The sequence below is a fragment of the Ambystoma mexicanum genome, chromosome 8, assembly GCF_040938575.1.
Source record: "Ambystoma mexicanum isolate Mex_15411 chromosome 8, UKY_AmexF1_1, whole genome shotgun sequence".
In the NCBI taxonomy this organism is placed as follows: domain Eukaryota; kingdom Metazoa; phylum Chordata; class Amphibia; order Caudata; family Ambystomatidae; genus Ambystoma; species Ambystoma mexicanum.
In genome coordinates this window covers 1,089,028,168-1,089,055,153 of record NC_090929.1, presented here as the reverse complement: position 1 = coordinate 1,089,055,153, position 26,986 = coordinate 1,089,028,168, and the positions used below count along the sequence as shown (strand labels likewise).

Sequence of the window (26,986 nt, the reverse complement as noted above, 5' to 3'; positions counted from 1 at the left end):
CAGGTTACACAGTTACCCGGCCTAAAGGAATCCAGTGTGCAACAGAATCTGAAGCTGGGTGAGTACTGACAGGCAGCAGGCTCAGAGCCGAAGCAGTGCATCAGACAATATTATGGCATTCGTTATTTTGGTTTTCTTTTTTTAACATAACTTCATCAGGCGGCTATATTGGGAGGAAGGGAGGTTCTCAAAGGGTGGGTGCCCTGGCTCATGCTCCTTTTTCCATCCCATGAAAATGTCTCTGATCACCAACGGGCGTTCTCCCCCAGGAGCAGAGTTGCTTGATCCCCTTGAAAGTTCAGCGAATACAAATCCAGCTTGACCGAGGGGGGCCCAGTTCTACCTCCTGGGAATAGATCAAATCCAGCCCTGGAAACCGTACCCTGATCTCTAGGAAACACCCAAGTGACGAGGACTATAGCATGCCACAAGCTCATGGGGATTTCACATGACCGCATGTGGCAGTTACCATAGGAGACAATACAACAACCATACAGAGACGTAGAGCCATTTAACGACGTGATGACCAGGCTCTTAAGAACAAATTCTGGACAATCCTTTGACAAAAAATCAAACACATCTGCCTGTTATCCCTTCGTGTACTCCCCAGGTCATATCAACCCAGTACTTTTAGCAAATAGGTACTAAGTCACCACAAAACACCATCACCGCAAAAAAATATCATTCACAATTTTATTTCATATAAATCACAATTCATCGTATTACTATCTAAAAAAATATTTAAAATTGAAAAAAAAATTCTAAAAACCTTTTCAATATTTCTCATAAAAACCAATTACCATACATAAAACAACCTGTGTTGTGCTCAACCCTGTGACATCCTGCCTATACAAAGCTAAATCATGTACAGTACTTTAAAGGACATCACTCTGCCTCAAGAAACACAATGGTCAGTAGCTCATGGGTTCCCTTTAGCTAAGGAATACCACATGTAAAGTATACCATCTGTTCAGTACAATCCTACCCCATTCAGTGCTACCCTGGGGTGAGTTCCAACTCAATTTACAATATTTTTCATATATTGTCATTAACTCACAATACCCTTAAGTTACCATAGGAGGTCATTTATCTCCATACAAAATCACACTTGAACATGTCTCGCTGGCATAAAATGAAGTGGTTTTTGGAAACGAGCCACAAAAATGCCTTGAAGCATAAATATATATATATTTTATTTTTAACTTCATCGTCTAAGCTGTAGATCAGGCCCACTGAGATCTGTGTGTTGCAAGGTCCTACCTGCACAGTATGGTGGCCCATCATATTCCTTGAGCCTAGAACCTCGACACCAGGTCAGGATTCACCATCCCCACCGTTCTTGTGCATTCACCAGTCCCCATGTTCTGAGGCCGGAAAATAGATGCAGACGCATCTTTGGAAAGGGTCCACTCTCTGAAATGGAGTCATACTCTTGCCATGCAACCCAGCAATTTGGAAGCACAGCCCCACCCCCATTACAGGTGCATACAAAAAAAATGTACTGCAGAAGTGCCACCGACATACCACTACCTGCAAGACCCGCTGTGATAAATTCCTTCCCACACCACTTTTCAGGACCGCGGCATGGATATCCCGATCCCACATAGCCTCGTCCCTTTCTGGTGTAGTAGTCCCCTTATTCCGCAATTAATGCCTGGTCTCCTGGGTATGGCCCCGCCCATTCAGATAATGACCCGCCCCCTTTCGATATTGCACTCACCTTGCTCTGGGACAGAAGCATGGAAATGGCCCTCAGGGAGAACTCCAGGACCACCAGCGCGGCCACACGGGATCCCACTACAGTGAAGATTGCAGTTAGGACGCAAAAGTGAAGCTCCTCCATTACCCGACCCTGTCGTCGTATCCGCTCCTTCTCGGTCTGCCTGTCGGGGTCACTGAAACGGAGGCAGAAACCTGTCAATCACTGCAGCACTACCGATTCACTATTGATATAAACGGCAAGAAAGCAGTTAATCATGACCGTACGCAACCAAGCGGCAACTTCGATAACCACGGAATAGTCCAGTTCCGACCCAGCCAAACCTATGGAGGCACAAAACCCGAGTTTTCAACATACCGATTCCTTCTTTGGAAGCACTGCACTTTCATCTCCATCTGCCATCGGGTAGGGACTTTTGAGACAATCAAGGATTTAGACTTGGATAGAAAGTGACGAGTTTCTGAGCTCTGCGCCAATATTCTACATTCTCCAGCATATGTATACAGGCATTACAACTTTTAGATTAGTAATGACATTTGTACGCCCTGATGACGACCCTAGCGGGTTGAAACACGTGTTGGCGCTTTTTACAAATCTATGTTTTGAGTTTGTTAAATAGGTGATGTCATCAATATCCTTGCTAATGTAGTCAAAAGAGTTAGCTCATTAATACAAAATATACTTGTGTGTTACAGGAGGTTACATAAAGCCTTTTGGTGCAGTCAGTCTACAGCTTTCAAATCACTGTTGTGTGTTATTTGAGGACATACTAAACTTTTTGTCGTACGAAATTTGTGGAGTCAACACATTCATACTTCCTTGTCAACATACCAATGTGTCTAAAAACTGGGTTACACAACAGTGTGTTTTCGAAAAGTTTGTGAGGATAACAAACTTGCTTACAACCTCTCACAATATATCAAGCCGCAAGGCAACTGGTTTCAAATTTAAACAGTGAGTGCGGAATGTGAGTTTACACACTTCTCTGGTATAGTCTATTTATATAGTGCCTATACACAATATGTTTCAAAGCGCTTCAAGGCAAGGGAGGGAACAAGGGAAAATACAATGACATTCTAGCAGGCCATGAACAGTAAGGATGTGAAATTAACAATCGTACTCGGCCTGACGACATTTCAGATAGGTCAAGAGCTAAGACATAGATAAGGAAGGGAGGGGGAGAGTGGGAAGGAAATGGAAACAGACAGGCGACTACTGTACTAGGCCTGGCGACATTTCTGGTAGAGCCGGAGAAAAACAAAAGGTGAGGGAGAGGGGTGCAGAAAGGAGGGGAGGAACAAAACAAGCGACTATCATACTAGGCCTGACGACATTTCAGATAGTGCTGGAGAACGGAGGTGGGGGGAGAAAGGAAAACAAGTAGGGGGAGGGGGGAGGAGACAGACGAGATTGCTATCATACTAGGTCCAGGGAAAATTCTGATGTAAGTGCATAGGAGAAAGTAAGGTGGAGGGGGGGGAAGATAGGAAAAGGGAGAAACGGAGAGGATTTGAGAACAGAGATTAAGCAGTCAAAAAGAGTGGAGAAGCAAGAGGGGAGAACAAATACAATTGCAGAAGTCAGTAGTAACACATAATGTTGCAAGCCAGGATACAAGATGAAGATGGGAACAGCATGATTCAGGGCCAGCATGAGTACAAGATGCAAGTCCAGCATGAGAGATGAGAAAAGGGGACACACCGTAAATCAATGAAGTCCATAAAAGTCAAATCCAGCATTGGCCATAAGACGGTGATGGTGAAACCATAATGTATCAGGACAGACTTCTGCAGAAGTAGGCTGGAGGGGGTGAAGGTGCAGAAGGTGGAGCAGGGTAGAAGAATCAAAAATAAAACAGACAACACCTGTGTGCGAGAAGGGAGGGGCGCACAAGGGAACATCACAGGGGGACCAGAGGGGGTGGGGATGGCCTGTGGGGACAGAGGCAGTAAACACATGTTGGTGCATGCTTACCTGCTGTCTGAGCAGGGGTTTGGGCCCTGGGTCCTCCTGGTCTGAACAGGTCCAAAAAGGAATTGCCCTTTTCTTCGCCAGCCATTCGCTTCGGACACCCGGGCGAGAGATGCCCTTGATCTAAGAGTTAATATCAGGAAGGAAGAGGCAGGACTAAGAAGGTGTGTGGTGCTTAGGCCAGGTGACCTAGATCCACTTTCACCTGCTCCCCATCTGCAAAGAAAAAGAGGCTGGAGGGCTCCTTAACTAGGGAAAAAGAGCGGCAACCAGGAAGGCACCAGGTGGGCGGGGCTTGCTCAGTGGGGAAAAAGAGCGGCAACCTGGAAGGCGCAAGGTGGGCGGGGCATAGGCCAGCTGGCCTAAATCCACTTGCACCTGCTCCCCATGATTACGATTATATGCATCATGGGACGCCCTCTTATTAATGGAACCATATAGGGAAGGTGTGAAATAACCAGGTGTGAAGTCCTAAAAATTAAAGTGGGGGGACTCATCATAAATCGCAATGGGATGCGACGTCGCCATAAATTAGCATATGAAGGTGCAATATGCACATTTCATTAAATTGGCTTTGTATAACCACCCAAATTTAACAGGACGAATCGCATTTGCCTTTCATAAAATCAACACTACCAAGAAAGGATATTTTCTTCTAATAATGTTTTTGAAAACTTTAAAACGTGTGCATGTTTTAAACTCCAATAACCAATGCAAATGTTTTCCCTGGGACTTGCAGTAACGAAATGGTACATTTCACCTTTAGTTGTTTGTTATTTGTCATCAGGTTATATAGTGTAGTGGTGAAGTGTCGGGCCCAAAAATCTGCAGAGGTCGGCTGTAACTCATAAATTAAAGAGGACATTCAATGTTTATAATTTTAGCTGGGGTGGCAGGGGGCGAGTCCACCCTCTGAATAAAGTGGGTGGACTCCGTCCTCCCGCATGTACCCTCGACTTGAGCCCAGGAAATAAATATTCCTTTATGTAAATAAAAGTTATTTAATAGACTGAACATGTGTCTGGGGATGATGAATAGTAAGGGAAATGCTACTTCTCTGCAGGGTCGGATTGGGTCGTCGGCCAATCGACCCGTGGCCGATGCAAAATCTTGGCGAGAGACCTGGGGGCCGGTTCCTGAAGCCCACGTGGGCCGGTTTCTGGCCAGCCGCGGGCTTCACACTTCAGGAACCAGCCCCCAGGGCCTTGGTCTCGCGGGACGGATGCAAGTTGCCAAGGATCTGTAAATAAGTAACTTATAGATGCTTTGCAATTGCAGCCCGCCGCTGCCGGCCCACCGCAGATGCAGAGAAAGGTAACATTAAAGTGTTACCTTTCTTTGATAAATGCGGCGGGCCGCCGGCCAACTGCTGCAGGCCGCTACACTCTGGCACCAGCAGCAGTCAGTGTTACAAAACACTGGGAGGGAGCGGCAGGGCTGGGCTGCGCTCCCTCCCAGTGTTTTGTATTACACAGACTCTGCTCTCCGCGACTGCCTCCAGTGCTATCCACTGATAGTGATCCAAGGCTTCCCAGCTGGGCCCCCTACATCTCGCCTGATCGACCGCTGGTCGAGCCTCCAGCCCAGGGATCCCGGACCCAGGAGCTCAGGGTCTGGCCTCGGTCCTTCCCATGTGCAGAGAGTCAGCCTTCAGCTGATGCCTACCTGCCTGCCTGGGCTGGGCTGGGGGCCTCTGCTGCTATTCCTGGGCCTGCTTCTTTCCTGGAAATGTAGGCTACCGGCCAGGAGAAGGTAAGGCCCTCAAATAACATTGCCCTCCACCTTCCAAAGAGTCGAGGAGACTGGAGCAAGAAAATTGTGTGTGTGTGTTTATTATTTTTTAGAGGTGCTTTTTATTTTTGGAAGGAACTGACGCTTGGGTGAGTGCTAGTGTGGCTTGAGCTGAATTTACAGACAGCTTCTTTGCATACTTTTGCCAAACCAACTTGGAGCAGCACTGGGGTAGTAGTCAGCCTTCAGCGGATGCCTACCTTCAAGGCGGGGAGGAGGGGAGGTTGGGTCCGCTGGTATATTCCTAGCTGCTGTAAATCACTGCAGAGTGTGGGAAGCTTCGAGTCCCCTCAGAATCACTGGGATGAGTGAGCGCAGCTATGAGGCGCTCTGGCACTACTGTGGGAGGTGAGGGAGGGGGCACTAGTGTGAGCATTTGTGGGTTACTTCTGTTTTAGTGGGTTGATCAGCTGTGACTTCAGTCAGCCAGTGAGTTTTCAGTTATTCGGACATCAGTGCAATTTACCCAGAGCTCTCAAGATCCCCTGGCGTTGCGTGAGGCCATCCAGTCCCATTTATTCCCCAATGAGTTCTGGAACTTTTTGTTTTTTATTTCTGATTTGAAAGATGGAAAACTACAATCCCCAGAATTCCAAGTCAAAACAGGTCTGGACTGCCTTCTCACGCATGACCACGGAAAACCTGAGCGCTCTGAGTAAATGCGCTGTGAATCACCCCTGTATCACAGTGTGGGTGCAGCTAGGAGTCACTCTGGTATCATTGTATGAGTGTACCTGTGTGTTACTCGGGTACCACTGTGGTGAGTGCAGATCTGAGCAATTCAGCTGTGAGTCAATCGAGTGAGTGCAGCTGTTTGTTACTTGGGTATTAATGGACTGAATGCAGCTGTGAGTAACTCTGGTATCATTGGAGTGAGTGCAGGTGTGTGTCACTCGGGTGCCACTGTAGGGAGTGCAGTTGTGAGCCACTCACTATCAATAGAGGGAATGCAGCTAGTAGTCACCATGGTATCACTGGAATAAGTGCAGCTGTGCTTGCTGAAAATCCCACGCTGTATTTGTTTATTGTGGATTTATACAAGCATTGTGTGGGGTGACACGCTTGTGTGGAGAACGTGCAGAGGTAGGGTGGGTGCAGCAGTTGTGGCAAAAGGCATGTGGGGTGGGTGCAGCAGTTGTGGCAAAGGCATGTGGCATGGATCTTTGTACAGTGGAGGTGATACGGGGGAAATGACGGGGCACCAAGTGGGTCATTGGGTGCCAGTGATTGCTACCATTAGTGCCTTGGGACGTGCTAGCAGTGAAAAGATAACATGAGAATAAAGTGGTTGTATCGGACAAAAATACTTACTCAGACCCCCATTGACAAATGCAGTCATTTTAAAGGCAAAGCTTTTGTCCGTGTGATATTCTTTAGGAGATGCGGTTGGATGTTGTGACCTAAGGGGCAGGAGGGCGCTCCCTTTCTTGTGGCCCACAGGGTTTTGCTTCTTTGAATTTGTAACGTTGTTTTATGCGGTTGCCAATCGCATTCATAAGGGTTTCAGCCAGTAAAGCAACAAGTCTTGGATTTGAGTGAAATGTTCAAAGGCCTTTTGAAGGATGGGAGTAGTCCTGGGCCGCATTCTGTATGCAATTGTAAGACATAGGCAATGCTAACAGTTTGGGCTTTTGTGTAGGCATGGCCAAGGCACTTGCCAGGTGCGGTTGTAGTGGTATTACCTGCCCATTGATGGTAGCAGGTGCAAAATGGTGGGAGCGTGTACTTGGGCATATAATAGCAGTGCCTGAGAAAGGCCACTTGTGCACAGGTCAGGGCTGTTGGCTTTGCCAGTGTTTGTTTTTGACAGGACTTCAGAGCAGGTCACACAGAATGCCTATGGGTCGAGTGGCTCTGGGATGACCTGGTTAAGACATTTTTATTGCACCAGTAGCGGTTTGCAACTCCAATTGAGCTATTGGCTCTCAGAGGACGGCTTTGAGGAACGCGCTTGCGGGGGCACTTAGCGTGCAAGGTTTGTTGATGGGGCCTGATCGGGGTGAGGTTGGGGAGTTCCCATGAGCGGGGGCATTGCCGGTGGGTGGGGAATCTGGGGAGGCTGTAGCCCCAGGTCTTCTTTTCGTTATGGCCCTGGATGGAGGCTCAGGGAGCTGTGGCCCAGTCACAGAACTGCATGCAAAGTTTTGTTATTTTATGAGTTGTGTTGTAATGTAACAGACACATGAACCCTCCATAAGTAGCATTTTCTGTAAAGTTGTGAATTGACGCCATTCACGGATGATGGTTTGAGGGCCACTTTTTTTGGGGCCAGGGGTAGGCCACTTTTTTGGAGCGAGAGGTGAGACACTTGAGGCGAGGTGTGGGACACTTTTTTTGGGGTGTCCGGGCCTATTTCTTTTCCCAGTCCGACCCTGCTTCTCTGTAACTGCAGCTCGGTATCAGTTATATATTGACATGCTGAGTTTAGTATTGCCAACTAGTGGTTGGCTTCACAATTGCATTTTTTTCCAAAAAATTATCTCGCGAATGGTCTGGTCAATCACAGGCATGTGACCCACCCAACATACACCTCGGAACATTACACCTAGACTGCTAACCTGCATGCCACAGCCCCAGAGAGTGCCCCCTAGCACCATGGGTTCCCCTTTAGAGCAAAATCACCGATCTGCTCTAGACACAGACGAAAAGGAGAAACAGTACTGAAGAGTCAAGGGTAAAGCCAGAGACCTCGTATGGCCTGTGTGCCTAAAGACGACTGGACATATGCAATATGCAGGCTGGATGGCCTAGTAATGGGCAGGAAAGGTCAGGTCGGAGATCATGAAGGGCCTACATGCCACTAGAAGGCAAATAAGGACCAGGCATCAATAAGGTACGTGTATGGCCACAGCATGTGTTATTTCCTAGCTTCAAAATGAAGCTCACACTCATCCCAGAAATGAGTACCAAATCATGCAAAAGTTGAAATACAAAAAGGTTAAATCGGCCAACCCGATCGTACTCCAAAAAGGCAGCCACTCCCCCAAATAGCCAATGATGGGTGAAGCGGTTCCAGGATTCACCGCCGAGTGCCCACACAAAGCTTTCCAAGGAGCTCTGGCAGAGATCAGTGCCTAGTATGGGGCTGGAGATGCTGCCAATTCGAGAAGAACATTGGCAATTGGCCTGCTCATCCTACCACCACCTCAACCCCCTTTCTTTCACATGGAGCATGCTGCGCCTCACCTTCCTGCAGCCCCTATGCCAAGGGAGTGCACCAACTTCCTGGGGTAATTTGAGGAATCCACGCTTCTCCTTTTATCTTTCTTGCTCCTCATGAAGAGCCCCCTGCTGGTTTTAGTCATCATTCTGAAATCACCTCAACAGCATATGAAGGGTGGAGGGTAATTGGTTTGTTGATGTGGGCACCTTGTGAGAGGAGTATGAGGCTTGTAGGAGATCCTGCCCCGATCACATGACGAACTGCCCCGATGGGAAAAAGTCTCAGCTGGTCATCAAGCACAAGTTAGAGAGTGGTTTGAGATGGTTGTAGCCTTTCATCCCACATACTAACGAAGTGAAAATGGGTGCCTGGAGTCCTCATGTCTCAGTCAGCCCTTTCTCTGAATAGAAGCTTAATGCATCCCATTACCCTTAGCTTATGGTAGTAGGCGAAGGCTAAAGACTGCACCCTTCCCTCGTCTGCCAATTCCCAGATCCTTGATGAACACTGAGTGCAATCTATCAATTTGATAGAGAGAGAGAGAGGGTCAGAGAGGAGGTTTGGCAAAGTGAGAAAGGGAAATGCTAGCAGTCTGCAGGGGCCAGCGATACAGAGCACTGGGAAGACACCGGGATCATTTTTGTTGAGAAGCGGAGGAATAAAATGGTGATAAAAGGTTTACCGCCACTTTCACCAATCCACATCATGTTCTAGCATTTGTTAGGCCCAGTTGGGGAGCGGTCTGCATCCACCTCCATTTCCCACTCTTCAAGACAAAAGACAAAGGCGACTGCCTTACTGTCATCACGGATTTCCATGTTGGCAGTAATACTATGCATTCCTATGACATCCTCCTGAAATTACCAGCTGGTAAAAAGGAGGCAGACCCCATGGGGGTCCTTTATAAATGCTCCCGCAATATAGTGGAAAAGCGTAAAGGTGATTTAGCCTACGTTTTATTTTTCCACTACGTGATGGAAATGTTGAAAATTGCCTGTAGGGGAAATTTGCATTTAAGAGCAAAGGCATGTGGTCTCCTCCGTGCAATTTCCAATTGAAATGAAAATGACACCCAGCAGGTTGCTTTGCCTTGTAATTTTTAAATGTGTACCTATGACATTTTGTGCTTGTTGACGACTTGTGTCTTTTCTATGCCTTGCTACTATGCTATGGTTTGCTATTTGGGGGTTCAGGATGGTCTACGCCTCTAACCAACCACTCCAACTAGGTCTCCGACTGCTCCTCTGCACTACTAACATGCTCAAATTCTATGTTTCAATGCAAATTAGCCATACCAACATATGACAACTGAACCCCCTTCCCCGTCAGACAAACATGAGAACTCTAACCTCTATAACCAATTTACATACCAAATCCCTGGTTGCTGCTTCCTAATAGCACAGGCACACGAAGCTCCTCCCGCAGAAACAAATACCTCTAAGCACTCTACACCTTGAAACTGGCACATGCATAGAGCCCAGGGGATTTCCGGTCTGAATGCATAAATACAACAGTAAGCCATCTTGCATTTTCCTTCTCTCCCCATTAACGTACCCACCCCCCATAACATGCAAATGGATTCAGGGAGCCTTAGAAATCCCAGTAACATAAGAAGCAATTAGAAGAAGTGTGTCAAGCAAAACGTGATTTAAGCTTTATCTTCACCATCCTGAATGGGATTCTACAAGTAAAAGAATGCAGAGTAATGTCAGTCTAAACAATCCATGTGTTTCACAACTGTACTTTCAAGACTTGAGCACAACAAAACTGCATGAAAAGGTCAGCTACTTGTAGTCACTGTTTCACGTAGGCCTGGAGCAGGTTATTGTGCAAGTCTTCTAGCAGGCCAACGCCCTAGGGGAGCAATCTTCAACATTTCATCAGGCACAAGGGGAAGCAACAGGCAGCATCCACATACCCGGGATGGTGGGAGATTGAGGACTAAAACTAAAAAAGGACTGTGCAGCAGGTGGAAAGCCTCATGTCGAGTCAAGTATCCCCTTTGCCCACGACCTGTGTGACTTGCCAACGCCTCATTCACAAACTGGGTAGTATGTGGAGAACCAATGGCCACTTCCCAGAGCCTGTGGCAGATTAAAGGAAATTGTCCTGGCAGGCTCCTTATATAGTAAAGAAAAACGCCCCTGGAGGCAACCCCCCTTGCCCAAACAAACAGTGTATTATATCACCTATTTCACTTTTCTGTTAGTCGTGAAACATGGATGGCTCATAGGTGGCAGAGCAATGAGCAAGTAAAGGGATATTCCAGCCTGTAACATGCACATTATAAATGCCCAATATTTTATGATCTTTGCAGCAAACACGGAGGGGTAATAGGGCCTCATTATGAGGTGTGCGTTAAGGGGTGAACGGTGCCGGTAAAGGTGCCGGAGCCGTTAACCCCTTACCGCCCTATTAAGAGGTCCGCTCGTGGGACCCGCTCTGGACGCCTGGTTTTACCAGATGTCCTTTACGGCTCCCGCAAGCGGCCCAGCATGCTAATGTTAATGGACATTTGTACCACGCACTACCACCACCGAAGTGGTCCCCTGGCGCTCTGGCGGCTCTGAAAAAGGGGAGGAGAGGGGGTGGGTTAGTGGGAGTAAGCTGGAAAAGTGCAAGAGAGCAATGATGTGCTGTTGGCAGCCTCAGCCCGGAGGGTCTGTTGGCTGGGCTTGGGGGCGTTTTACGGTCCGTAGGCGTCGTGTGCTGTTGTGCAAGTCTATGTGTGGTTTGTTTTGTTGTTGCATTGTTGTGAAGTTTGTGCGGAATGCTGCGTTTTAGGCTTGTGGTTGTGTTTGGTTAGAGTTTGAGAGGTGTATGCAGAGGAATGGAATTGTTAGTTGATTGGTTAGTTGGCATTGCTGTCCTTGCAATTATGGGATTCCATCTAGGTGCGGTACATGCTGACATTCACATTTCTACCTAGATGCGATACAGGTTAAAGTTATGAATTCCATACGGGTGTGGCACATTCTAACCATAATATTTTTATCTAGATGCGACGCAAGCTAGGGTTCAGAATTCTAAGTGTGGTGCATGTTAAGAGTCACATTTCTATCTAGATGCGACACAAGCTAATGTTAAGAATCCTGAGTGAGGCACATGCTAACAATCACATTTCTATCTAGATGCGACGCAAGCTAGGGTTCAGAATTCTAAGTGTGCTGCATGCTAACAATCACATTTCTATCTAGATGCGACGCAAGCTAGGGTTCAGAATAGTGTGGTGCATGCTAACAATCACATTCCTATCTAGATGCAACCAAGCTAAAGTTCAGAATCCTGAGTGAGGCACATGCTAACAATCACATTTCTATCTAGATGCGACCAAGCTAAAGTTAAGAATCCTGAGTGAGGCACATGCTAACAATCACATTTCTGTCTAGATGCGACGCAAGCTAGGGTTCAGAATTCTAAGTGTGGTGCATGCTAATCTTCAAGTTTCATCTGGGCGTGGGCATGCTATCCTTCAATCAAAATCTATCTAGATGCGACGCAGGGTAATGTTCCCAATTCTAGCTAAGTGTGGACATGCCAATATTCACAATTCCATCTAGATGCGACGCATGCTAGTATTCACAATTCTATTTAAGTGCGGACATGCCAATATTCACAGTGCCATCTAGATGTGACGCAGGCTAATATTCACAATTCTATCTAAGTGTAGACATGCTAATACTATGGCAATCCATGTCATTGTCCTTACGTGTGTGGCACATGCTAACATTCACATTTCTGTCTAGATGCGGCGCAAGCTAGAGTTCAGAGTTCCTTCTGCGTGTGGCACATGCTAAATTTGCAAGTGAGTTAATATGCATCACAAGGCAACATTTACAATACATTTATAGAGGTCACAAGTCTTCCTAAGATTGATATATTAAAGTCTATGGCAGTCTACGTTATGGAGGGTAAGGTAGTGTGACAGGGGCTTTCTGGAGTAGAGTGATTGCTCTACACCCCACCCATGCCACACTCACAGTTTTGTTGGCGTCTGCTGGCTTCCTTGGTGTCCCCTGCGGACACCTGCAGACACATCTTGGGGCCGTCCTTTGCCTCGGGGTCCTTCGCTGCAGGGCTGCCGGGCAGAGGGCTGCCCTAGTGTGTCCTTGATGTGGGGTATGTGGGCCAATCCGGATGGAGTGGGCGTGTTGGGAGGCGGGCAGAGGGAAACCAGGAAGGGGTTGGCAGGGGGAGAGGGACCAAGCGCCGAGTGCGATATTGTGCTTTTAAGCACCTTCACAAAAAGTATTGCTTTTTTGGGAGGAGGTGGGAGTCAGGAGACTCCTTACCTGGGCCTGGCCTCGCTGGAAATGGCGGGGTCTGCCTACAGCAGACCCTCGCCACGGCCTCTGTTTCTTTTTTTTTTTTTTTTTTAACGGTCATTAACGGGCCCATTGTTAGCATGCTCGCCATTCCCATTGAGCCCTATGGGGGTTCAAATGCGAATGGGGATGGTCTGGGTTCCCTGAATGGGGAAATACTGGGCCCTCCAAGGTCGGAATGGCCCGGTATTTCCCCATTCAGGGAACCCGGACCCGAGTTTGGAGGCCCATAGACTGTAAGGGCTGGCATTTGTCTAGTGCACATTTATCAGAATACTGTCTAAGTGCTCCCAATTGTCACAGTCAAGAGATTTATTTCTCATTTAAGTAAAGTGATTTGTCTGTGACTGCATAGATAGGTGAAGTCTGGAAACCAGGTTTTCGATTTGCACAGTTTGCATCGTTACAGTTTCAGACCACACAGGATCCTATTGCAGCTTCAGTTTTGCACCAACGTGCCATTCCCGGTAAGCAATAAACTAAGTGGTGTGTGCAAGTCGAGGATTCCATTCAGTTGTTTTAATGGTCACTTGGAGTCAGTGTCAATTTAATTTACTCTGAATTTAACAGAGGATGAAGTGATGCTTGACCCAGCTCCAGTGGGCTAAAAAATTAGGCTCTAAACAAGCACGAGCTGGCTCTGGCTCCCCCACCTCTAATCTGCATGTGTCTTGCAAATGGATATGATAGGGTATTTATAACGCGCTTAATAACCAGAGGTTTCTAAGGGCGGACCCAGGGATCGAATCTGTGTTGCTCCGTGTCATCTTGCTTCCAAGGTGAGCACGTTGCCCCTCAGCTATCCTCCCGAGAAGCCAACTTTTGATGCATTCTTCATAGTAGAAATGTCTCTTCTCATAAAGAGAAGTGGTCTATTTGACAGCTTGTAACATACGTGAATGGACTGAACAGTTCATATGGCTATCCCTACTTTGGGACTGAGATTGCTCTTGTGGGGATTATCCAAAGCTACACAAACCTACTTCATTTAACTATAATCCTTACTGTCACCTTTACAGTGCATCGTCACCTAGTACATCTTGGGAATTATATGGCTGTTGTGTAGGGGGGAATTGAGGATCTTTGAACTATTATGAATTCAACCATTCCCTTGACAGAACATGAAATAAACCTAGGAAGTTTGAGGCATGTTCTTCAAACCATCCGATCTTTAAGCTTCGGCATAGCTTTCGATTGACAAGAGATGACCGCGATTAGAAAATCTGCCATCCAATGAATGTCACACGCGTTCCTTAATACCAATGGCGAACTCAATCTTTTAAGAACTTCATTGGCTGGGTTTCTAGAATGGGTGTGAATCCTAGTGCTTACAAAAAGCCCACCAAAAGCAATGACAACCCTATTGCGCCACAAAAATCAATGTTCCAAACCAATGGGCCTCATTACGGGTCTGGCAGTAAACGTGCCGGTGATCCCGACGGGATGCCGCCGGACCTGTAATGATTTACAGGCTCCTGACTTTCCAGTGCCACCGGGGATTACAACCCCGGCGGCCCTAGAAACTCAGGCACCGGTAAATTGTAAGTCCCCATTCCCATAGAGTTGGTTTGGGGACTGCCTTTTCCCTTTGGATTTTGACTTTACTTTGGTAGAGAGATGCACTATGCATAATGTGACTTCTCAGCCATCACGCAGGCAACTTCGCATCAACGGTGTGGATATAGGACGTGAGACTAGATTTGCTTTCTGTACCATTAAAGAGCATTTCTAGACACAAAGATGTTCACTGAAGTGGGGACAATCAGGCGGCAAAGAAAAAAGGGTAGTGCAAGAACAAAAGATGCATATTTCTGAACAATGCCCGTCGAGCTGCAGCATTGGCAGGATAGGCAGTAGGGGCGTTTGGATGGGTAAAGAATGAAGGGCAACTCAGCATATTTTACAGCAACAGATCACGTAGCTTGTTTCCATCTTAACGATCGTACATTTCAAGGCAATTATTCGAGATTCTAATTAACGCTGTCAAGTTGATACGAAATGTGTTGGGTCTTGAGTTGAAAGATGCATGGTCTAGTGATCTGATGCATTTGTTCTGCTAGTCCTCCATGCATGCTGTTAGAACATGGTCATCCGAGTGAATGGCAGCTGGTAGCATGTCGGTTGAATGACGATACATGAATGTGCTGTTAATGTGAGTGTCAGGATTTAGGATTGACCAGTGGTTGTGTTCCTTGTTCTTTTCTACTGAGAATAACCGCTTCATTTCTTCGGTTGCAAGTGGGGCCCCAAATTCCTTTATGATAACCCTGATCAGGAGGAGAGGTTTCTAAAACAAAACCGTACAAGGTATTACAAGAAACTCAAACACATTAATAAGATACCTACCCTAAATGACTGGAAGTCCAAAGCCCATTCCTAGTCTAACAAAACAAAATGTTCCAAGTACCCGTCCAGGAAAGTGTTAAGCCGAGCTCACAGTGCCAGGGATTGCAATGCCCGTGAATACTGGTTTCACGATTCATGGCATCTCATCGTGGCTGGGTCCTTTCTCCAGGCCTGGCTGCTCTGGTCTTTTTGTTAGTTTGAATCCTGGAGTGTGAATTGTCCAGTGAAGCGTCTTTGTTCCTGTGGGACAAGGAGACAACCACATGCAGCAACCTGAGCAAGACCTTACACCCCATTGCCATCAGGGTGGTTTTTTGATCAGTACATGTAGGTATTGTCCAACCTACTCTGGTACTTCCAGGTAGAATTTCCCAGTTTGCCTTTACGTTCTCTTGCCTCAATACATGAAGTGGATTCCTAGCCACCATTCCCCGATCCCAGAACAACAAGTTTAAGTGTGCTTATAATCTAGTCCTGGCTTCTCAGAAGCTAAGGGTCCATTGGTGTAGCGTATCCCTTCTCTCAAACTGGCTTCCACTCTGGCCTTTCCGGCATAGCCACAGTATCAGTCTCTCTCTTTTCTCTACCTGTGATGCTTGAGCTAAAACATGGCGCTGGTGCGCAGTGCATTCCTGGGGCACTCAGAGCCATAATGGATATTTATTCCATGCCTCAGTGAAAGCTGCACTTGCCTTGCTGAAAAAACATGTTTTCAACGTTATTCGTTGCTGAGCCTGGTATGCAGGCCTCAGCCAAGGACACTGGGATCCATAGGTGCCGGCTGGTACCAGATAAAAAAAAGGTTTGTTATGTCTTGCTATGCCTGCGCCAAGGTCTCAAGATGAGTTATGGAATTGTTTTCCGTGGTGCTTTAGGAGAGGGAAGCCCTTTGCTCCTTGGTGTTACTGTCAGCTGGCCCGGCCGGCAGCCAACGGACACTCATCAATGCGCAAGCGCTAATGCCAGAAGGTTCGAGAAATTCCCACCCCTTTTGAGGAGGGCATATATGCAGAGCTTCGGAAAGGTCAGGTGGAAAAAAGCACAAAGACCTCAGTCGGAGGGGGGACGCCTTGTTCCGACATACCTGTGGGCTGTTGTGCTCTCGGCCTGGCTGTTACCGGGGTCTTCCAGCCACTTCTGGCGAGATGAGGGATTCAGTTACGCCCATGGTGATGTATTCTTTCTAATTCACTATCTTTTCTGTGATTTATTTCTGTGTTATCACTTATTGCTTTATGAATAAATAGCCATATAAGTGCTCATTATCCTCTAACTGCGTGTCTGGGTGCGAGTTATTATTCCGTCTACCTGCGTTCAAAGTATTTGCTCTGCTCTACAAATGTACTGGTGATAAATAACAGTCTGTGCACTCTTGGCGAGCAATACACTACCTCATCTTTCTTCAATATGTTCCCTCTGGTTTCAACTCTGCTTCATGAACATGGTCCCATCTCCCACATGAACACACTCCAACTAAGAAGCACATCCCCCCCTACATTTTCTAGGAAATCGATTGCATGGGTTCCGATTTGTAGGTCGGTTTCCCCCAACTGTGTCACTCCTACTCCCTATTCGAGTCTGCTTTCAGTCTCACACATTGTGAATACATTAGTAACTTGGATGAGCACATGCCCTTGTCCCCATGGCCCGGGGTGATAAAGACTCCATCCCCCATTTCGAAGTCAGGCAGCAAATTAATGGCCGTCCACTGACCAGGCTGGTCAGCGTGCAAGTTCCTGCCAGCAAGTTAGTTACATCGATGCCGTTAAAAGCATGGGACCCTGCAGCTTCTGGTTGCAAAGCTTGAAATTTGGAGCGTCCTGTCCAGGATCCATGAATAGGATTTGTAAAATGTGCACCGAGGTCTTTCAAAAATGGCAATGAGAATGTGTCAGTCTGAGGTCTTTTCCATTGCAGCTTCTCGAGATGGACGTAAGGAGATGTGTTAGGAGGAGGTGTTGCGAGGGAAAATAACCCTTAAGAGGTAAGGGGAAAGGTTAGAAGAGGAGGAGCCCCAGGGAGGACGAGGCAGATAGAAATAAAATGAGGTTGATATAAGATGGTGTTGTGTGTTCTTGGTGTCGCCTTGTATATTTCCTACAATTATAACACCCCTCTCCTTTCTCTAGTCTTTCCAGAATTCGCTCAAAATTGTCAACAAGGATCTGCCATTCATACCTACACCTCTTGCACCCACGGCCCTGCAGGAGGGGGGCAGGAGGTGAGAGAGTTTTGATAATTCTATATATCCCACCTCCAGGGACTGCATCATGGATCAGGAGACTTCTATTCCCCAAGAGCTCCCCGCTCCCCGTTGGGGCTAGACGGTGCTCAAGAGCAAGTTGGAGACTAGTTTTGATCAGAATTCTTGCATGTGCAAAGCCTCTTCTTCCCCATCGACAAGCGCACACTTCCTCTACTTATTATTAGTTATTATTTCAGATAAAACTTTAGTTGGTGGGATAACCATATCAAGTGTCCCCTTCACATTGGTTCATGAATTAACAATGCAAAGATAAATGAAGACACTGATGAATAATGGCTGTAGAGTGTTCTAGCCCAGACACAGGCTTTGGCATCCAACAGGCATAACTCCCGAACGAACGGTTGCTAAACAGTTAATGAAAAATCCTACCCCAGATCCGTTGGATCATGTTAACTACTGACCCATTTCCCAACTGTCGATTTTAGTTAAACAGCTTGAGAGAATAATCAAATCGACGAGTTACCAACTTTTTGAAGCCAAGTAACATTCGACTCAGACTAACATGGCTTTAGTATAGGGTGTAGCATGGAGTTGGATACCGTCTCCATGCTGAACAAGATTTGCATGGAGGGACACTTGATCTGCCTTCCGTTTTTGATACCATGGACAATTTCCATAACCATCCGACTTCAGTAGGTATCTGCGATACAGTCTTAAATTGGATATCCGATTTTACACAAAGTCAGCAATCTGTCTGCATGGGCACGTACACTTCTGTACGAACATCAATTTCTACATGTCAGACTTTAAAAACTTTGAGCCATTGTTAAGATCTTTTCCTCCCAATATTGGTGGAGTGCGAGTGTCACGCCTCTTATATGACGATGACCTGATCTTGATCAAACGGTAATCGGGCTCCAAGGCAAACTGGACAATCTCCAGAGATACACTAACCAGAATAACCTGGAGATAAATCAAGAAAAAGCAAAAGTTATGTGTTTTGAAAAATCGCATAACTGGAGAGAGAAACACAAATTAAATTTGTGGGAGTTACCCTGAACAATTACTCTATCGAGACTCTGATACAGGTTGCCCTCCTGGAGAAAGCAAAAACCTTGGCCAGCCAGGCTAAGTTAATGGACAGAAGATACGGACACTTTTCCTTGGTTCCAATTGTCAACTTTTACAAGGCTAAAGTAGAGCCTGCATTAATTTATGGAGCAGAGGCTAGGCCCCAAAACTCTGGCTAAGGTTAGAGGGCTTATTTTGGAGGACACTAAACCTTCCAATCTCTACTGCAACATCAATCATACGTAGAGAATTATGCTTTCTATCGCTGTATGCTACAGTGGAGTGGAAAAGCCTGGCGCCATTTGATAAAATCACCTTGCTGACAAGTCCAATATTTTCCAGATCATAAATAAGGAACTCCTGAGCGGGTCAAGCAAACTATTAACTCAATGGTCGATTAAAATCAGATCCAAGTTGGAGGGACTCGGCTGTTCTGAATGAGATTTCAGGACAAACCCAACCAGAGTAAAAAGGGAGACTTATGGACCACGACTGGATCTACACCCTGGATAAGGCATCAACTTGTAAGTTTACCATCAGATTACCGGTGGACATTAAAAAAACGAAACCAGCTCCAGGGCTACCTGCAAAAATGTCATAGCAGAGCATACCGAGACACCTTCCTAAGAATGCGGCTTAATTTGGCCTCTACCAATGAGATCAATGCAATACATGGTCAATCAGAGGAAAACACCTGCAGATTTTGTGACACACCAGAACAAGTTCAATCCATCAAGCACTTGTTACTTTCCTGTCCTGGCATAACCAAGGAACGGAAAAAGCACCTGGTATCACTGATAGCCAAATACCAGACCTACGACGCGGATGACATGTGAGTGAACTTGATGTACAGCGAGAAAAAAACGTGGGTGATAGAGACAGTCTTTTATATACAGCAGTCTCCCTCAAGGGACAGGGGGACAGGGGGACCTGGACCCCACATTTAAAGAAGACGAGACTAAATAGTCGAACCACAAGGTTAACTTGGTGTGAAGAGCGATTCTTTTGTTCACCCTCGCCTTCTCCCATCTTGTTTTTTTTTTCTGGCCCTTTCGTACTTCCTCCTCTTTTGTTCTTTAACATCTTGACATGGAACTGAATCAAACCTAGAAGAGTGAGATGTTAAAGCTCACAAGAGAGATTAAGGGAGAGGATGGGATCACTTTTGTTGCTGTTTGTAAATAATTTGGAAAAATTGTAATCAATTACACCAAATAAAAATAAAACAAATTTTATCAAACCTGTAACTGGAATCCTTCAGGGATCCGCCTGGTCTCAGCTTCTCTTCAATTAATACACTAACCCACTTGCAGTTTATTCATGATTAAGGATTTTTTTCTGTCAATTATTTGGGGATACCCAGATATGGGTAAAATTGTCTTGGGAATCACACTTTTCCCTCTACTCACCTTGAAGAATTCCTGCTTGAGGTTATGTCTTGGGTGAACAACAACTCCCTAAAAATTAAGCCTAATGAAAAAAGGTGTTAACAGTTTACAGTCTTTCCAAACTTTGGAACCCAACCTTCGGCCAATATCACTTGAAAATTGTGCACAGCCGCCATCAGTTAGAGACCTGGGAATTATTTTTATTCTGAAACTTCTCTATAAGCCCAGATTTCCTCAGTGGTAAACACGTGTTTAATATTTCTAAGCTGAAACATTGCACTGTCCATAGGCGCCAGGTTATATGGGCCCAATGGACTCAGGCCCCACCAATAATTCTTGATCTGGGGCTCAAGAGGGCAGATACCCTTGAATCCACAAAAGCAAGCTTTTCTCTGCCAGTGGCTTTGTAATGCTGGCACTGGGTGAATGTGTGTTTTCATGGATAGGGCAATGCACCGCATGGGCCACCTCCCCAGACTAAAAGGTGTCAAGGCGCTCTAGCCACCATGGGGTCTGTATGAGGAGCAGCAACATTGCAGCTTTCAGATACCTTGTTGCTTTGGAGAGGACAGAGAGGAATCCGCCTGCCGGATCACGATCGGAACTACAAATTGAACGCAATAAAACTACAACAATCTGTGTAGAGAAAAGTCGAGTGGGTCTAGATTATCCAGAATTGCCCTGATCAATTTGCATATGATAGATATTGATGCCTGGGTAGATCAGGGAATAGTGAGGTGACCAGTTTCGAGTACTCTATACATGGGTTCCATTGCCCGGCCTGCTCATTGCTTACAAAGCCCACTCCACTTGGTTTACTGATATCCGTCTTGCCTCCCAGGGCCTCTGTGCAGCAGGACTTTCACAAACCCTGTCGTCATCGATACCCTACTGCTGTCCCAAATAGTAGAATATAATACATTGTGTGGACCCCCAGCCACACCCAACAGCCAGAACTTAGAGATTGAAGTGTCTGCAGCCCTTCTGATCTTTGCCAATAAGTGCTTCCATGTTTCAATTTAAAAGGTTTTTTTTAAAACATCTGCTTTAACTTATTTGGTGTGGAAGGCTAGGTAGGTGTGCAGAAAAAGACCATTCTTTAAATTCTGGGGCTTGAGGTTTTCCTTTTTATATTTTAAATTTGGGACTACAATTCCTGGAGCGCAAAGTATTGGAGGTTTGCAAGAGACTAATGCACCACAAATTGCTTTGTTTGTGCTAGACTAGACATATTAGCCAGTGTCGCACCCAGACAGAACTGTAAATGTTAGCAACTGCCGCGCCCGGATAGAGCTGTCAACATTAGCCTGCGCCTGACCCTGACCCATATGGAACTATCAATGATAATAGCCTCACTGGTTAGAATTTGTGAACACTGGCCTGACTGGCATCTAGGCAGGACTGAGTGTTGCCTTGTGGTGGATTTGTGAATATTAACAAATGCCACCTTTGGCCAGAATTGTATACACTAGCCTGTGTCACACCTACTCCAATGGACCTCAAATCTAAGTATAGCGCCCCGCTTTGTCTATTGTAGGGTGAAACGTAATGCATTAGGAGGCCTAGGCCCCTCTCCCACTCTACAGGACTTTCAAATCTAGATGTAACCTCCATTTGCGTCTATTATATGTCGAATCCCACCTATTATGAAGCCTAGGGCCTCTCCCACTATACAGGACCCTCATATCTAGAGATAACCACCACCTTTGTCTATGAAACCTAGACCTCTTCACGACCTTGCAGAAGACCCAGATCTAGATGTGGCCTACACATTTGTCCATTATATGGTGAAACAGAGTGTACTGTAAGACCAGGGCCTTTCCCCCACCATACAGGATTCTCAGAATAAGGACATTTTGCCATACTGTGAAGGTTAGATGCGAAACATAACCTACTAACCAAAAAGCTCAACATTTCTGCATACTTAACTCACACAAAAACTCACACAGCCACCTCTCGCACAGCAAGCCGCATGCACTTCACCGTACTGCAACAAAAAACACATAAGCAGCACTAACAGCACACGAGGACTGACACCGATTTGATACTTGCACCAAGGCTCAGCGCACAGTGTATACCGAACTGAAGCTGCCAACAGAACACCACTCCTCTCACTATCCCACTCCCTCTTCACCTTACTAACCAATCCTGCCTTGACGTTTGCAGATCCGCCTGGGGACCAACGCTGCTGGTGATGGTGCGCGGTACAAATAAATTTAACATTTAAGACTAATATCCGGGCTGCCTCCCCTTTCTCCTGCTTTGCAGAGCTCACCCCACAGCTCATAATAAATGAAAACTTGAACCCTTAACAGAAACAACTTTGTATACTGATAATTGTAGGCTTTTATCCAGGACGGGTAAAAGAAAGCTCCACTCATACGGTTTCATGACTTCTATTTTTTCAGGTTTGATTATTATTTGATATATACACTTTTACTGTCCCCTCTATTATGCAGCCTACTCTATTGGTTCTGGGAAGCCAAAGGTATCCGCACCATCTCAAGTAATTTCTATAAAACAAAGTATTCTTGAAAGCCAAATAACAGATGTCTCTCTACCGGCTAGAGCTGGGAATATGTGAACAAGTGGTTAAATTGGAGGCCGAGTTCAAATCTCAACTTGATCAGTTAACCAAAGTGTGATCCTGCACAAATCATCTAATCTCACTGGGCCTTGTTAGACAAAATTGTGAATCCTTAGAATTAGCTCAGTTTATGCTGTGCACTATGAAAAAAAAGCCACAGCCATGGTTTACTCTAAAATATCACTGACAAAGCCATGGATCGTAGAGGATGAGGCAAGACGGAAATCAGTTTCTTACAAAGCTAGTGGATTAATGTCATTTGTTGCAACAATCCTCTGGCTTCAACTCTCTGCTTGTCAAGCGCTTCCCTAAGCAGCGAGGGGGGCGGCCGCTCCTTCTCTTCTGCTGACTCAGTCTTCTGGAACAGTCAACCCCTTTCCCTCCGTCTCACCTTGAGCTGGATCTCCTCAAATTCTGCAAGCACCTCAAGACATTCCTCTTCTACTCTCGCCTTCCCATGCTAAACCCCGAAATTCATTGTGATGGGCGGCTTGGGGGCCTTATGTGTGCCTCTGGGTACTGGCCTTCTGTCCGATCGTCTGCAGCACTCCCTCCCCCGCGTGCAGTTGCTGTCGAGCACCATGTGGCTTGTGCTGCCTCACAGGCCCGCACTTATTGTTTGGGCTGGTGACCACTCTTCCATCCAGTGGTCACTGCCTGGCACTTACCCGTTGCCTTGCAACTGTCACCTTGGCACTTCATCCCTCTGTGGACACCCTAGCACTTACCCCGTTCCCCTGTCCCTTCTCTCTCTGTGCACTTGTACAATCCAAACGTTCACAAGGCCTAGTAGGACACTTTGAAACACAATTTGTTTGATGTATAAGCGCCTTACAAATGCCCAATAAAATACAAAATAAACAAACATATTGCCATACAATATTTGCTTTTTCCAAATGTGTTGGTCATATTGAGGATCTTGGTTATGGTTGCTGTTCCTGAATTTCAGTAAATGTTAACAGATAAATCATATTTTCAGTCTATACTGGGTAAAGATAGTTGATTTGCTCTAGGTATTCATTCAAATGAGAGCAAAATAACAGAGAATTAGATTATGAAGCAGCAATAAACACGTTTCTTGATACCAAATCTAGTAGTGTCCATTACAAAACGAACATATACATGATATATTGACATTGAAGAATTTGTTCAACATTGTGGTTTAATTTGCTGTGTCTTCCTAGTACTCTTAAGGACTTTAATTAAAAAATGAATAAAACCACCTTTTGTTTATATTGCAGTGGTTTAGAATGATGAGGCTGGGCTGCAGCACAGTGTTTGAGGTGTAGGGTCCTATTCTGGCGTTCGGCACTACATTTACATCGCCTAGAAACCTCCCAAGAAAAAGGATACAAAGCGAGTGAGGAAGAGAGGTAAGTGTTCTATTAACACATTAAGTCTCCCAGCACAAGAGGTCTTGAGGGCGGGTGTTTTGACACGCTACTGTTTTCTTGAAAAAGTGGTTCCTCGTGAGACACGGTTTCACTGCTGGTGACCTTTCCAGGGATTCTATTTAGGTCCATCTCCACCTCAAGGGATAGCCCTTTGAGGTCCCTAAGCTTACTATTGCTCCAGACCTGGTCCCCGAGGCCCATTCCTGTGGCAAAGCCCATCCCTGTGGCAAGGCCCGTCCCTGTACCTCACTAGGTTCAGAAGGAGGACAAACGGTAGAGTTCTGGCATAACTTTCCACAAGAGTGTGTTTGGAGAAACAGCTGATCCTGCCATTCTCCAGTGCCAAAATATGAGTGGTTCATTCTACTAATAGCCTGTCACATCCCACAATGGAAGTCAGCTGTGGATTTATTTTCCTTACTAAAGTACCCCACCTGTTGATTTGGAGATTGTGACCCCTGTCAAGTGAATCTACCCGTGCCGTGTCCCTGGGCTATAGCGGTTGTCTCCGCCAATAGTTTGTTGCACTCTTTGTTGTGTGTGTGTGTGTGTGTGTGTATCTGTACAAGTAGAAGTGATGTTGCTGCCTGCAACATTATCTTTCTCAAATGGCACATGACATAACTTCCTGGTAGGTCATCAGGTGTGCAGTGTAATTTCTGCTTCACCTGCCATTTTTGGTGACTTTGCGTCACTACCTGGGCACCACCAATATATTTGTGAAGTTGGCACCCACGGCAATGCCTATACTTTGAAGTGCAGTTTTCATTCTCTTTCCAGTATTGAGGTTTGTTCATAGCCTCCACTGCTCTTGGCCATGTGCCAGTATGTAGCCAATGACTGCAAGACGGGTGTTGGAGAGCAGGCATCGGGTGAAGTCGGGCATGGAGCAGGCCCCGAGCACATTCTGTGCGGTTTGGCATTGTGTCACTGTGTTTTTGTTGGATGTGGTCACCATGCAGCTTCTGTGAAGCAGTCCCAGAAGATGGCTGGCTCGTCTCAAACAACTAAATCACACCTTGCGGGGTGAAGGCGCTCCTCGCCATGCCCCCCTCCAGTTACAAGCGGTTGCATGCCAGGGCGTTTTAATCCCCAGCCACAAAAGCCACCTGCATCACGACAGCCTTATTAACACCAGGCGACTGGCTGTGAGGGTTAGAGGGTGGTTACACACATGGGCGTAATTATAGGGGGGGGGCAGGGGGTTTTGTCCCAACTTCTGTGGCATGCCTTTTGGTCCCCCCCCTATCTTTTGGAGGGATGGCCAGGGGGCCGCAATCATCAATTATGTAATTGGACAGTGTGAGCTTGGCTGGGGTGCCCAGCAAGGCTTGCACTGTCTAATTACATAATGCCGGGCTGCCTGGCGGCCGCGTTTCCACAAGTTCTGGGCCAAGATGCCCAGCATGGCTCAGTCCCTCACCCTGGCTGACCTGACTCAAAGTCAACAGCCAGGGTGCTGGACTGCCAAATCAGAACTGGGTGGTGTGGGGCCCGGCCCCCATGCTGTCACACTAGCAGTAGCACTTCCGCGGGCCGCGGCACAGAGCATCCTTTTCCGGATTCACCTTCGTGCGACACACAGACAGGAACTAGGAAGCTCATTCAGCTTCCTGGTTTCTGTCTGGAGGCGCATGCGTGCAAAGAGGTTAGGTCAGTGTAACGTGACATTTTAAAGCAGAGCAGAGGTAAGTTTAAAAAAAAAATGTTTAATTGTGTTTGTGTATGTTTGTTGGGGGATGGGCTGCTGGCTGACCCTATTGAGGGCCCGGGTCACATTTTGACAATATGAGCAGAGCTCACAGTACACATTAAGGCCCCAGGTGTGAAGACACGCTAACAATAACAAATGGCGCATTCTCTGTGGCAAGCCACAGCTCTGCAACGCTTCTAAAATTAGTCTTGCCACTTTTCAGATGCTACTAAAGCACCATCCTAATTTCAAAATTAAGATGACGGAAGGTGCACACTCCCCAAGTAGAGTGGAAAGAGTCAAGCCGAGATAACCTGTGACCCAAAACTGTCGTACTGAAGCTGTGTGCTATACGCCTTCCAAACATGGTGAACCTTTTTAAAGCAGTTTTTGTTGTAGGTGTGCAGAAGGAACTGTATGGGATTTTGAGTTAAAAGCACGCTTTTGTGAGCCCCGTATAACTTTTCCCCCTGCCGCAAAAAATATTCTTCCCCAAGCCGTCAAAAAGTATTTTGCGTTATGCAGACACTTTTTCAGGACGGTTTGGTGAAAATTAATCAATGGGTGTTATGGTTCAGGTTACAGGCCACCAAAAACTGCTTCACTTACAAAACTAAGCAGGGGAGTATCCAGTATTGTAAGAGGGGGGGGGGAGGAGAGCAACGAAATGCAGTGCATGCAATTCGACATGGTGTCATTCACATCACCCAACCGCCCACCCTCTCCCAATCTACATTTTAGGTAACATTTATGGCAGATGGCATTTTAACACATCGCAAAAAATAAAACAGCAGGGTCATTCTAGATGGAGGAAACTCATCTATTAGCGCTCTGTCCAAGCCCACTGGGGCAAAATGCATGCAAACCTCCTAATTAGCATATGGATTGCACCAACAAAAGTGACTTCACAGAAAAGGACATTGCAAGGAGCATCATCTATCTTTGATTCTTGGAGGCACCATGGAAGTGACTTTAGAATAAGTTGCCATAAGTAAGCCAAGTGGCAAATAACTTTGTGGTGCAAAATACCTAAATTGTACTATTCTTATATATGGAGCAACTCTATAGTCATTAGGCTTTTTTTTTTTATCATAATAGCATGATACATTAACATAAGCTTTCAGAATCAGAATCACTTACACAGCGGCAGATAGGGCACACTTTGATCAAATGATTTGCCCAGGATCACAAACTTTGGTTAAATGGTGAAACTGGGATGTGGACAATTTAAGCAACTGCACACATCTTCCAGGTTTAGTTGATATAGATATTTATTAAGGTTTTACTTTACATTTCATGTGCTTAAAAATTATTTATAGCAATGCCTTGGA

The 26,986-nt window shown here is 46.1% G+C and overlaps 1 protein-coding gene across 1 annotated transcript in view; it reads right to left on the bottom strand.

Annotated features, from left to right (window-relative positions):
* Nucleotides 1-26,986, bottom strand: part of TMEM82 (transmembrane protein 82) — a 197,830-nt gene that overhangs the window by 69,092 nt on the left and 101,752 nt on the right. Inside the window, exon 3 of the mRNA XM_069611086.1 lies at nt 1,721-1,895. Within this exon, the coding sequence (XP_069467187.1) occupies nt 1,721-1,895 (175 nt within the window). The remainder of the gene's footprint in view (nt 1-1,720; nt 1,896-26,986) is intronic.